The 13,603-nt window shown below is 43.8% G+C and overlaps 1 protein-coding gene across 1 annotated transcript in view; it reads right to left on the reverse strand.

Annotated features, from left to right (window-relative positions):
* Positions 1 to 13,603, reverse strand: part of DNAAF10 (dynein axonemal assembly factor 10) — an 874,610-nt gene that overhangs the window by 498,537 nt on the left and 362,470 nt on the right. Inside the window, exon 3 of the mRNA XM_044055954.1 lies at positions 4,492 to 4,622. Within this exon, the coding sequence (XP_043911889.1) occupies positions 4,492 to 4,622 (131 nt within the window). The remainder of the gene's footprint in view (positions 1 to 4,491; positions 4,623 to 13,603) is intronic.

The raw sequence follows: 13,603 nt of genomic DNA on the forward strand, positions 1-13,603 counted from the left end.
TATTTGACAGATGGCTTCTATCCTCTGTTATGCGGGTACATCTGGTAAGCCTGAATGTCTGGGGCTTTCTTTGAAAGAGAATCTGTACCCGCTGGTAATAATTTTAGGACCCACAGATTTGAGGTGATCGCTTGCCAATTCTCGAGGAAGAGGAAAAGTCTTCCTCCTAGTATCTCTGGGGGCAGGTGGAGCAGAGTCACAGAGAGTCCTTGGAGAAGGGAGGGGGCTTAGAACTCCCCTGCCTAGGTGTTGCAGTGGTCCACTGTCTGGATCTCTGTTGGGTTTGTGACTGGCGTCTGGTAGGTCTGTCCCTGCGTGGTTTTCTCTGGACGGGACCAATGCTTTGTGGGAAAATTCCTGCTGAACCTAGGAGGCTGAACCTGCAAGAAATCCTTCACAGTCTGCATAGACTTGGCCTTGTCATCCATTTTCTTGATAATCTCCTCAGCTTTGGGGCCAAACAGCTTGTCCTTATCTAGAAGGGCATCTAACAATTTGGACTTAACCTGGTCTGGTAAAGGCTGTTCCCTTGACCAGGCATGCCTTCTGATTATACAGCCAGTGACTGCGGCCCTGCTGGAAGCCTCCAGGGCATCAAAACACAATGCAAGGAATGTTTGGTTACCTGGGAGCTGGATATTATAAGATCCATTAGTTCCCTGGTAGTGCTGCTGTCTGGCAGGGTTGAAATGTTATGTTTTAGTAATTCCAGTGATTGCACTTCATGCGAATTATCATTTTGACAAACCACAGAAATGAAAAAAAAAAACAGCAGCAACCGACAAATATGTCGAACACAGAAGTGGTGAATGCTCGAATTCAACACAATTCGAACATTCACCACACTTCTGCAACTAAGTACTGACCAACTCACAGTAAAGAATGTTTTTGCAGGGGTCAAACCCCACCTGCACCCCCCCCACACTCCTGTTACTTATATATACAAACTCCGAGATCACACTACAGTGAGGGAAAGGGTACATTTCCGATCCCCACTATAGTGTGATCTGCATTAAAATGTAGAAAGTCACAACAGCGAATGCCATAGTACATTCGCTGTTGTGCGTTTCCACATTTCTATGTTCGTTCATTCAATACTACTGAATGGGGAGTGCCGTGAATTGCACAAAGTCTGATCACCCATTTGATATTAAACCAGGAGTTTCTTAGTTCATTTTGCCCGGAAAACATATGCTGATGCAAAACCTGTTCCATTAAAAATGGGCATACTGCTTTCAGCCCATGTGCAGCATAGTATGACATTTACCTGAATACAAGAAACAGAGAAAAGAGACCCAGCCTACTAGGGCAGAAAGTGTAGGAAAGATCCAACTTTGCATCAAAACAACAAGCATGATGATGTGAAGACAGGAAGTACTGCCTTCAAAAGTCTGTGGACAGCCAAATTTGTGAGCAGGAAATAACAGTAAAAATGAAACAACAAAATATCCAGTAAACTGGATTTGCAGAGGAAGAAGCCATCCTGTCATCCCAGAAAAAAAAAAGAGAGAGAAAGACTGCATGTAAGTGTGAAAAATAATTGCACATGATCTTTAATAAACTGTTTTTTTTTTTTTTTTTTGCGGACGTGTCTTGTACCTTGAATAATTCATTTCAGGATTGACTCCTGACATGTAAGAGCTAGGTCAGGCAGAAGTATAAAACTTTTCCCCACATTTGTCCAGTAAATTACTTTCACTTGTCATTACGGAGACTGCTGCAACCTGGGATCTGATTATCAAAAGCCAGTGACATTATATCTGCACATGAAAAGGAGTTTTTGTGGAGGAATTTGTAAGGGTTCTGTACCATACAGAATCTGCCAGGTGTCATAGAACCAGAGAGGGGTTGGGAATGTGCTTCCAAGAAGGCAGCATCAATCACATCTAAGAAGGCCTACTAGTCTGGAAGTATAGCTACTGGCTCAGCAGGTCACAGATGTTCTATAACCCTTTTCAGGGAAGGAGAGGCCTCAAGTTCTTGTAACTGGAAGTGCTTTCTCATCAGTGAAAGAATATTTCTGAAGGGCAACAATTCTTTATATGTTGATTGGCTTCACTGTGTCACAGGACAAAGGTGAGGACATCTGGAATCTATAGTCATGGTTCTGTTCCTCAGTCTCAGGACCAATGGGGTGTGGCAGAGTGGTACAGTGGATAGCATTGTCATCTCACAGCAAGAGGTACCTTGGTTCAATTCTTGGCTGGGGTGCCTTCTGTGCAGAGTCTGCATGCCCCCCTGTGTTTGCATGTGTTTCCTCAAGGTACTCTGCTTTCTTTCCACATTCCAAAGACAAGCAGTATGTGGACTGGACACTCTTGCCCACAGATGTGAGTGTACATTTATTTATTTATTTACTTATTTGACATTTGTTGACCGGGAAAGTCCAACTGGGTTGGGACTCCATTTTCAGCTGAGGCCGGAGAGAAAAGCTCCACAAAGTTTAACAATTGAAAATATAAATAAAGATAGACAATAGAAAAATATTTTACAAAGATGAAAAATAATTATACAATAAAGGCATTTTACAAAATTGATATGCAGTGATAATTACAGTTCAAAGAAGGTGTAGTCTACATATTACTGATGGTTGTGAAGGCATAATGCTACTTGAAGATTTCATCAGCATTGTGTATATCAATCAATGAACACAAGAATAAAGGTTACTACATGTGTGCATGTGATGTGGAAGAACTACAGTAGCATGGCTAGTCACTCAGCGGTGTAAACCTTGGTTCTAGATGATTTTCACTGTTGAAGTGACACCCCGATCCCATGTGTAAAAATGGGAAAACAGGTTGTGGATGGACCTTCACAATCAACGGGGGTCAAGAGCCCCTCTCAAAATGTCTGAGCATGTGCATGAGTATATAATCTCATTAAACGAAAATAACAAAAGTTAAAAAAAAAAAAAACAACATAAAAGTAAATTGAAGTCACACACACTGCAAAAACAAAAACTGGATTCCTTGTCAGCAGCTATTCAAAAATAAATAAAACTCAATCTATAAGTTAACAACTACAGCAGACGTTAGTAATATGCATCAGGTACACAAGTCCCCATGTCAATAAGTTCACCTTGACCACACACTCATAGTCTGAAGTTGATGTAACCAGAAATTCTGTAACATCTGTCTCAAACACCAAAACAAGAAGGCTGTCTGTTAAAGGTACCAAGGAAACCACACTGACTAGGGTTTTTCTGAGATCACACACATCCATACTCCGGGATCACCTGAAACCTTGTAATGCTGCAACACTATCACAACAGTCACAGGGACTATAACACCAGTCCCAAATACAAACATCACTAAAACTTCTCAAGGAACATACTTGACCATCGTTTAAATTCACTGCAGCCTTAAAATACTGAAAAAAAAAAGTCCCAGGTACAGCAAGCAAAAAAAAAATCCCAGGAACTAAATCAGCAGCTCTGTAACAGAAATCATAGGTTAGCGAGCCTTAGAAATGGTTCTGGACTCTCTCAGCACTGATAAAGAAGTCTCAGAATGTTGAAGTTTGAATAATGAAAAATCAAACGGATATATTCTGATTAAACCTGCAAGTTACATCCCTATTAGACATTAATGAAAATCAATACTCCTCTTGTCCAATGGTTTAACATTTAGCTTGACAGTATTTTCAATGCAATTTAATGCTAACTTTTGAAATGACTTACTATTAATCTTCAAGAAACAGATCATCAGGAACATTCTTTTCACTACTTACTGGTGGAACTTATTGAGATCATAATGCTGCACAAATACATAAATGTGTGTGTCAAGCATTACTACTCATCAGCCAGCTCCTTTGGGGTAAAGGAATAAAGCCCTGACTACAACCCAAGCAACTCATGTTCAACTAACATCACAGGAGCTTACAGGAGATGACAGGGGCAAAGAAAGAGTGACATAGCACTGCTAGCTCACTTACCTTCAGTTGTGAGGGACTGAGGTGTGTGTCAGGGGCACACAGTGTCTGTGCAGTTCTTATTGATGCCCACTGTATGCCAATTCTGAAGTGTGTTACTGGGCATGAGTACTGAAGGTAGGGATAAAAGTATAAAAACCCCAATATCTGACAGCCTCCTCAGTTGGCTCTCGCTCCTGGTGAATGATAGGCCATAGTCAACTGACAGGCGACTGATGATCATCACAGAGAAGGGCAAAAAATATTAGTACTCATTAGGCCTAGTACAACTGTAATCCATTTACAAAACAATAAGATGTGACACTGAAATGTGTTCTGTTTATTTTACAAAATAATAATGTCTCTGTCCAGTGCTAGACTATAAAACCTGATTTTTTTAATAGAAGAACATATTAAGAAAAAGGAGGAATTAAAACAAGTACAAAAAAGATATAAAAAAGTATAAGGGTGTAAGAAAAAACAATAAATTGCAGCTTAAGAAGGAAATACGTGGACTACGAAAGTTTAGTAGTTCTCATCTGCAGACAGTTTCTGTGATTCTCTTAGTTTAAGGTTACTTACCATCTCTGCTCCCTGTCACAATTTCAGGAGCTCCTTCACCAATTCCTAACCCTGCTACACCATCTATGCAGTTTATTATTTCCTTGTGAGCTTTGACAGAGTATACAGGACAGTCTGGAGCTTCTAGATTCCTGAAAATGAGAACACATTTGTATCAGATCCACAGCAAAAAAAAAAAAAAAAAAAATTTACTTGAATGAAACAGTGTACAAACACAGCAAGAAATCACAAAACCAGTAAAATGTACAGTACTGCTACCATTTCCACAGTGATCAAATCATGTATTGTGAAATAATTTTGTGCACATACTACACAGTACTACAGGATATAAGATCAGTACAAAAGTCTTCATAATTCTGAATGACAAAAGTGACTGACATTGCTTCAGTATTGTCTATTAAGATCTAACACTACCACATTTTGTGCTATAATGTAGTAATACAAACAATGTTGATAAGCTGTGAAATCCATTGTCAGTTACAATTCAAAAATGATAACTGAAAAAAATATTTCAGGCTACCTACTTATTTCAAAGCAATTATCCTGGTTAGGATCAGGATAAGAGCAAGCTACAGAAGGCAGACGATACTTGGCTAATGCCGGTAATGATCTCCAGTTCCTCCTGGAGGATGCTAAACTGTTTCCACGTCAAATGAGTGACATACTCTTCAGCATGTCTGGGGTATGCCCAGGTCCTCCACCCAAGAAGCTCTGCCCACTGCACCTCCTGCAGGAGGGGCCAGTGGGCATCCTCATTACATGCCCAAACACCTCATCAGGCTCATCTCAATCCTGAGGAGCAGCAGCTCTACTCCAAGATCCTCTCAGACTGCTGACTTCCTCATTCTGTCTTGGAGAGTGAGCCCAGCAACCTTACACAATAACATCATTTCTGCCACCTGCATCTGTGATTTCAATCTTTCAGTTATTACCCAAAGTTCATGACCAAAGGTAAGGATGGGAAAAATAAACTGACTACTAAACTTGACAGCTTTCATCATAGGAATCAGCTTTCACTACAACATCACAATGTAGTACAATGCCTGACGTACTGCTATAGCTGTACCAATATGATGATCAATCCCCTGATACTTACTACTCTCACTTGAGCAAGACTGCAAGATACTTAAACTCTTCCACTTCAAGTAGCTACTTTCTCCCACACCTGCAGAAGGTAATCTGCTCTTTTCTGGAATTTAGAAGTGATGATATTCATCACAATCACTTCACACTCAAGAATCAACCACTCCAGAACATGCCAGAGATCAAGATCATTTTAGGCCAAGAGAACATCATCTGCAAGCAACAAATGCAACTCTTATAACCACAAACTGGATACTTCACAAATTTTAATGTACCCAGACATCATGCCTAAGAAAATCATGAAAGAAATTGAAGAAAGGAATACCCCTAAAGGAGTCAGTTATGTTTCAAGACAGGCATAGGCCACACTGCTGTTCTTGAACCATTGGCCTGACTACTGGATGCAGCCAGTTGTTTCAAACACCCTGGCACAAACTTTCCCAGGGAGGCTGAGAAGTGTGATGCCTCTAACTGTAGCATAGCCTTCAGTCCCTTTTTTTGAAAAGGAGGAATACACCCCCAATTTGCCAATCCAAAACTGCTTCTCCTGCCTTCCTTGCAACATTCAAATGTAAGTTAAAGTGACATTCCAAGCACATTCACAGCCTTCAGTACTTACAGCCAAATATCATCCACTCATGTTACCTTGCCATTGTGAAGTGCTAAGTTTATCACCTCAGTGACCTCACCTACAGAAATGGATCCAATCTTATCAGATGCTACTGGTACTTCCTAAGGGCAGTTCCACTGGATTCAAGAGTTCCTCAAAGTGATTTTTTACCTCCCAAAAATGGCCACAGATGAAGTCAGCATTTCTTCACAATTGTTAAGAATGGCCTGAGCATTGTCCAACCCACTACACCTAAGTCAGAAGATGGCTTGTCAAACTTCTTTTAGGCCATTATGAGAGTACTTTCCATAGCTTTGCCAAATTCATCCCACAGCTGAGCCTTCACTTCAGTGATTATGCTGCCGCTGCTGCCTTCTTGGCTTCTTGGTTTCTTGGTACCGGTTAGTAAAATCCTCACAACTGTCTATTACCAGTGTGTGTGTGGAAAGATTCTCTAACTTGAAGATTTTTCTCATCACTAGTGTCCACCAATTGGGGCCTATGGTTGTAACCATGACAAGCCCTAACCACCTTTTAGCCACAGCTCTTTGGAGCTGCTTTGACCAAAGAAGATAAAATAAAGAAATGGAGATCATCATCCAGAACAGGGGTACAAGATTTAGGATTTTTGCTTGGATATGCTTACATACATACTTTTATATGCCAAGTAGACGCCGCAGAATTTTTCTTCAAGTAGACAGCAAATGTTAGAGGTGTGACATGGAAGAAAGAGGTAATTGGGATTATATTTTCTGGGAGTGCGGTGATTTGGCAGACTTTAAGGATTCCCTGCAGGATGCACTGTTGGACATCTGGGTGGGCAGACTGGTGTGATGAGGGAGATGATTTTTCTGAGTTAGGACACAGAATCAGAATTGCCTAGACATGGTAAGGCTTTGCTATGTCTAATTATGGTGGCAGCCAAAAAAGCAATTACTAAAAAATGGAAATCAAAATTGAAACCAACTATACTAGAAGTAGTGAATAAAGTAACAGAGATAAAACAACTGGAATGGAGATCTTTAGAAAAGGATAGGAGCAAATTACATAGGAAAAAAGGGGAATTGCGGGAACAATGCATACAGTGGAGGAATGAGATTTACAAGAAGGCAGGACATAAATGAGCTATGTAATTTTTGACTGAAATGAGATTTAAAAGAAGGTAGGACATACATGAGCTATGTAATTTTTGACTGAAAACCATTGGGTAGATTATAAGTAATACACAATGTTTGCAACTGGAAGTATGTCGGTATGGTTTGTGAAGAAAAATGCTTGCAACTAGGATTGTGTTGGTGTGGTTTATTTTCATTTATATAAATGAATAATTGCCTATGTCATAATGAGAAGTTATGTACCTACCATAACGTTCCATGTTAGTTGTCTTCTCTCGCCTTCTTTCTTGCTGGATGGGTTCAGAGCCGATCCTCTGCTCCGACTCGGCCACTTACTAAAGCTCGAGAGCTTATTTTACCGGCTCGAGGCAACCCTGTATCCCATGATGCTAGGCAACAACTCCCCAGATCTCATTTGGAAGCTGAAAAAACCTAGCATAGGCCAATAAAACAAAATCCTCCAACTGGAAGGAGGAGGAAGAGGAATAAAAAACCTCCAAAGATAATTATTTACACTATATATATATATCCTAGGACACCTAGATAGTGAACAAAGGAATAAAAGGACCCTTCAAAGAAGGGAAGATCTTCTCGGTCTGTCCAGGCTAGGGGGATGGTGGGTGGGATGCAAGAAAGAAGCGCGAGAAGACAACTAACATGGAGCGTTATGGTAGGTACATAACTTTCAATGTTAAGTTCAATCTCTCTCATCTCTCTGCTGGATGGGACCAGCGTCCCTAGCACCTTCATCCTGGGTGGCTTATTGGAACAGACTCTTAAGAATGGTGGAACCAAATGTTGCTCTGTCCCTGGAGGCCATGTCCAATTTGTGTCTGAAACAAAAAGGTGAGAGAGAGGCCCATGTGGCTGCCGCACAAAGATAGTCTATTGGTAGTCTAGCTTGAAAGGCTGTAGATGTAGCTAGTGCTCTAGTTGAATGGGCTTTTGGTTTAGAAGATAATTCCCTGCCTCTGAGTTGATAAATAGATGTAATCACAGAACACAGCCATCTAGATAGGGTTACCTTGGAAACAGGAAGGCCTTTCTTATTTTCTGCATACGATAAAAACAATTGATCAGATTTCCTTATTTGTTTAGTTCTATCCAGATAGTACCGGAGCTGGTGGTGAACATCTAGATAATGTAGCTTTTGCTCCGCTCTATTAGTATAGTTTGGGAAAAAAACTGTGAGATCAATTGATTGATTCAAATTTGTCTACGAAGCCACCTTGGGTAAGAATGATGGATTAGTCCTTAGAGAAACTCTGTCTTTGTGGAAGATTAAGTAGGGAGGACGAATGCAGAGGGCGTGAAGCTCGATACTCCTAGCAGAAGTAATGGCGACTAGGAAAAGTGTCTTCCATGAAAGAAATTTCAATGAACAGGAGACCGCAGGTTCAAAGGGGGAGGAGAATTAAGGATGTTAAGACTAAATTAAGATCCCACTGAGGTGGAGGATCTTTGATCGGAGGCCTAAGTAAATATACACCTTTAAGGAAGGCTTTGCAAAGCTTATTGGACATGATATTGTGGTCCGATAAGCCTGTATGAAAATTCATATGGCTGCCAACTGAACCTTTACTGTAGAGGCAGAAGACCCTGAATGAAAATTTTTTGCTAGGAAGTCTAAGACCCTAATGAATTGGGGGGTAAAAAAGATATATATTTTGCCTTTGCCCAGAAGGAGAAACGAAACGTTTTACATTTACTTCTTCTCTGGTGGAAGAGGATTTAAGCTACTATATGATCCCGGACGGGATTAGAAATCATAGGAAGCCTGGCTAAGGACGGAAGTGGAGCAACCAAGCAGTGAGGTTGAGAGAATGTAGGGATTGGTGCAGCTGCCCCGACTGATGGGTCAACAGATCTGGAGCTGGGTCCAGATACCAAGGCTGCACCAAAAGTTAATGATGTAGGAATGGAAACCATATCTGTCGAGGCCAATAAGGGGCAATGAGAATCAACTTGGCTCTCAAGGCAGTTGCTTTCTGAATTACTTAATAAAGATGATAATCCCAGCGAAACAACAAAATTGCAAACACACCAAAGGTGAATGAACGCCAGGAATACAGGATACTGTGCTGGAAACACTTAATTTATTGTTATCCTACGTGGATAACAGTTTCAGACAGGCAGTGATGAAAAACCCCGACGAGGTGACAACAGGGCAGGCGCTTTTTACTTCAATTATGATATATAAGGCCATGATTCCATGCTATGATGTTCTGAAGAAGACAGATTTACTTCTGTAGAAAGCTAACCCCTTTTTTATGTCAATAAATTAAGTGTTTCCAGCACAGTATCCTGTATTGAAAAGGTGGAAAGGCATAGAGAAGTCCCGAGGCCAATCTTGGACTACAGCATCTCTGAGGGGTGGCCTGGAGGGGAAGAGGGTGAAGAAGTCGGGCATTTGCTGTTTTGGCATGAGTATGGCTCTGCTCAACCTGTCCGTTATGAAGTAGGGACTCCCGGATATCGTTGCTATATCAACCGATGAGAGGGAGATCGCCCATTTGCCAGTCTGAGTGCCTCTCGACACAGGATAGGGACGTGGTTCCCTGGCCTATTGATGTCAAGCCAACGGACATATTGTCCGTTTGAATTAATAGTTCCCTAGGAAAGAGAGTCGTGGAGGGCTTGCAGCGTTAAAAGCACTGCTCTCATCTCCAGGACATTTATGTGCAGGTGGTGCTCGAAAGTTGCTGCAGTGCCATGGACCATCCTGCCCTGAAAATGCCACCCGATCAGGGAGGTGTCCTATGTCACCGTGGGCGACGGGGGAGAGGAACAAAGGTCTGCCCTGATGGACTTGAGGGACAATATCCACCAGGACAGATGACTTTGCAAGTTTGAGTTATCATGATCTTGTGGTTCATGGGGAGTTGCTGAAAAAGACACTGGGCGACAGCATCCACTGTAGAAGACGCGGTGAAAAAAAACAAAAGGAAGAAGTGTTATGGAGACCGCCATAAGACCCGATACTTTCAGGACAAACCTGGCCTGAATTTTGTCGCCTGAAGAAGAATTTGGACATGGTTTTGAATATCTAAGACTCTTTGGTCTGTTAACTTTGCTGAAAGTTGTGCGGTTTGTAAGTAGGTCCCTATAAAAGTAATAGACTGACAAGGCGACAAGGCAGACTTTTCAAATTTATAGAGATTCCTAGCCCTCTGCAAATGTGAATGTGTGGTGTAAGCTGGCTTGGAGAAGTTGATGCCTGGTGGTGGCAGGAGGAGCCAGTCGTCTAGATATGGAAACACCTGGAATCCCTGCCGGCACAGGTGAGCATAACCGCAGCCCATACATTTGTGAACACTGGGGGGGCTGTGAGACCAACCAAAGGGCAGGGCTCTGTGAAGTGACTGGCCCCCCAGCCGCCGGAAGAAACCTTCTGGAGCTCTGTGAATTGAATTTTGATGTGATGATCATCCCTGAATGTCCCGAGCACATCTTGCTGTCCCTTGCCCAGAAGGGCAGGACTGAAGAGAGCGTGACCATCGATCTTTACTCTCTTTACTTGCTTGTTTGCTAGTTTGAGGATCTATTGGTCTCCAGTCCCCTGTCTTTTCGTGGTACTAGAAAGAACTGAGTAGATTCGGATCCTGGTTGGTCTGCTGGGACTGGCTGGATGGCTCTTTGATATTTCTAATACTGCTAGTTCCCTAGACCGGTGGAACATCTGGAAGGGTTCCCTTTGTTGTACTGGGGTTTGGATAAAGGGAATTTTGTAACCCGGATATGATCGACTGTACCCATTTGTCTTGAGTAAAGGGAAAGCCAGGCTATTGGTACAGGCAAAACTTTCCCACTGCCTCTCTGAAGGTGGACAATCGGGCAACATCTCATGGATGCTGAAAGGGTTTGTCGCTACCCTGGTTTTATGGACCCCTCTCCCTCCTAGGGCCTGTTGTTGTTACCCTCTCTGCCTCTAAAGGTAAACTGATCTCTTGCATCAGACATGACTCCTTGAGATTTTATGAACCCATCCGATTTCCCACCCTTCTGACCCTTAGGGTATGGTCTTGAAGGGTGGAGAAACGGACTCCACGGCAGAATGAGTCTTGCCATCTTGCTCGCATCTAGTCAAGGTGGTCCGAACAAAGCCGAACCATCAAAGGGGGGAATTGGGAAGGACTTGCTTTGAAATTGTACATAAAACACAGCAGCCGCGGCTCCAGGCGCGACTGCCTTGCCACTGTGCTCGTGGCTTCGGCCTCGCTCGAGGAAATCAAGCATTGAAATCAAAAATTGGAAGAGCACAATCAGGGTTCCAAGCTGTGAGTTTATTTTATCCTGGGACCCAGCAGCTGATGGATCCTGTAAGACTTCTCCCAACTCTTTGAGAATATCTCTGAAGGCGGGTGAAGTGACACACAGGTAATTCAGCGCGACCATGGCAAAGGTCGCTGAAGAAAAAAAATCATCTACCGTCTCTATATCCATGGTCCTAGAATCCTTTTTAGGAGGATGGACAGGTACTGAAGGATCAGCTAGTTCCTTCTTGGTGGCTGCAGCCACCACCATGGCATCCGCCCGGGTACACCTTTGTCAGGAATTGCTTGTCGACTGGTGCTGTAATAAATTTAGATGGCCTCAGAGGGTGGGTTCCACCCGAATCCGGACACACGCCCGAGCCACTACACCACTACTTCCATAAGGGCGGAGACACTCAGGAAGGTGGAGGGTCGAGAACCAACGCCCAGGCAATAATTGGCTGACTCCTCGAAGGAAAGGAAGACCAGTTCCCCTCTGCTTCAGGATTTCCAGGATGTCTGAGAAAGAAACATCCTCAGAGGGGGACCAAGTCGGTGTCAGATGTAATGGACTCAGGGAGTCCACATGCTTCCTCTTACATGTCCTCTTACGAGGAGGCTCTGACTGAGGTCAGGGGAAGCTCAGAGAAAGGAAGAAATTCCCAGTGGGGAAACCTGAGCGTTGGATCTCTGGGTCCAGGAGCAAGAGAGAAGAAGAGACATCAGCAGGCACTGTAGTGGGAGCAGCTGATGGAGCTGACCGCTGACTAAGCCCTGGGGCTAGTACGCCTCACATCAAGGCTCGGGCTCCCTATCAGGGCAGCCCGGCCCCCGGCCAAGAGGTAGGAACCCCAGGCCGCACCGACAGGGAAGGCTCGAGGCCGATGTTGGGGCCGAGCTCACCAGCGCCAACGCCTCCGAGAGGGAGAACGGGGGGGACAATGGTCCGGCCTGCCACCCCCTCGAGCCGACGAGAGATCAGGCTATCGGATCTCTCCAATGAAGAAAGGAGGAGAGAGGAGCGGGCGGAAGCGAAGCGGGGTGGAGAGGGATCGCCCACGCCAAGCAACAGTCAGGGCTCTCCAGCTCCCGGCTCAACTCTGAGGGAGAGCCGAGGAGAAAAAATAGGTAGTGAAATAGTCACCGCCTGATGAGATGGGCTAGAGATCATCTGGGCCAATGCCTGAGACTTTAATAGCCTACTTACCACTCTCTCAAGGTCGTGATCTGAAAGTCTGGATGACCGAGAAGATCAGCTCCGATGGCTCCGGGCGAGAGCAGGGAGATCTCGGAGCCGAGGATGGACTTCAATGAAGGGATCTTGACCTCTTCTTAGTCGTGAGCTAACGGAGCCGAACACGCTTGCTCCGGCGAGCCAACCTGAAGCGCAAGCAAGGAGAGGTATCGGCACGGGGCAGTGAGGGTTCGGTGACCGAATGACTCAGGGATCGGGCTCCAGTCGGAGCCGATCTAGGCGAAGACAAGGAGCCAGCAGCCAAGGCTTTAGTACTGGAGCCGACAGTTTGAGGGCCTCCCGACACAGACTTAGTCGGGGAGCCCTCGGCTTAACAAGTCCCTAAGTATCAGTTTGTTCCTGCAGGACTCTTGGACTGAATGCATAACATACTGAACAAGAGTCCTGTAGGTGCAGGGGTCCCAGGGACACAAGAAGTGTGACCGTCTGTCAGAGACATTTCTGACAGCACGAAGTCACACTTAAGCTTGCCTGCCTTACTTTCTTCGTTCCTTCGACATAATAACACGAGGGTTACACAAAAGTAGCAGAAAAAGACACACACACACACACACACACACACACACACACACACACACACACACACACACACACACACACACACACACACACCTCCGAAAATTATAATTTAACAATAAAATATTAATAGGGATACTGACACACCCAAACACTCCACAGGATCCCTAAGAAAAAACAGGAAAGGGGCAGGCTTAAGGCCTAACCTAAAAGACTGGAGGGGGAGGGATATAAGGGATAAAAAAGGGAAGGTATAAAAAAGTAATAAAGTTAAGGGTAG

The sequence above is a fragment of the Protopterus annectens genome, chromosome 1.part2, assembly GCF_019279795.1.
Source record: "Protopterus annectens isolate FY-2018-M chromosome 1.part2, PAN1.0, whole genome shotgun sequence".
Taxonomy (NCBI): Eukaryota; Metazoa; Chordata; order Ceratodontiformes; family Protopteridae; genus Protopterus; species Protopterus annectens.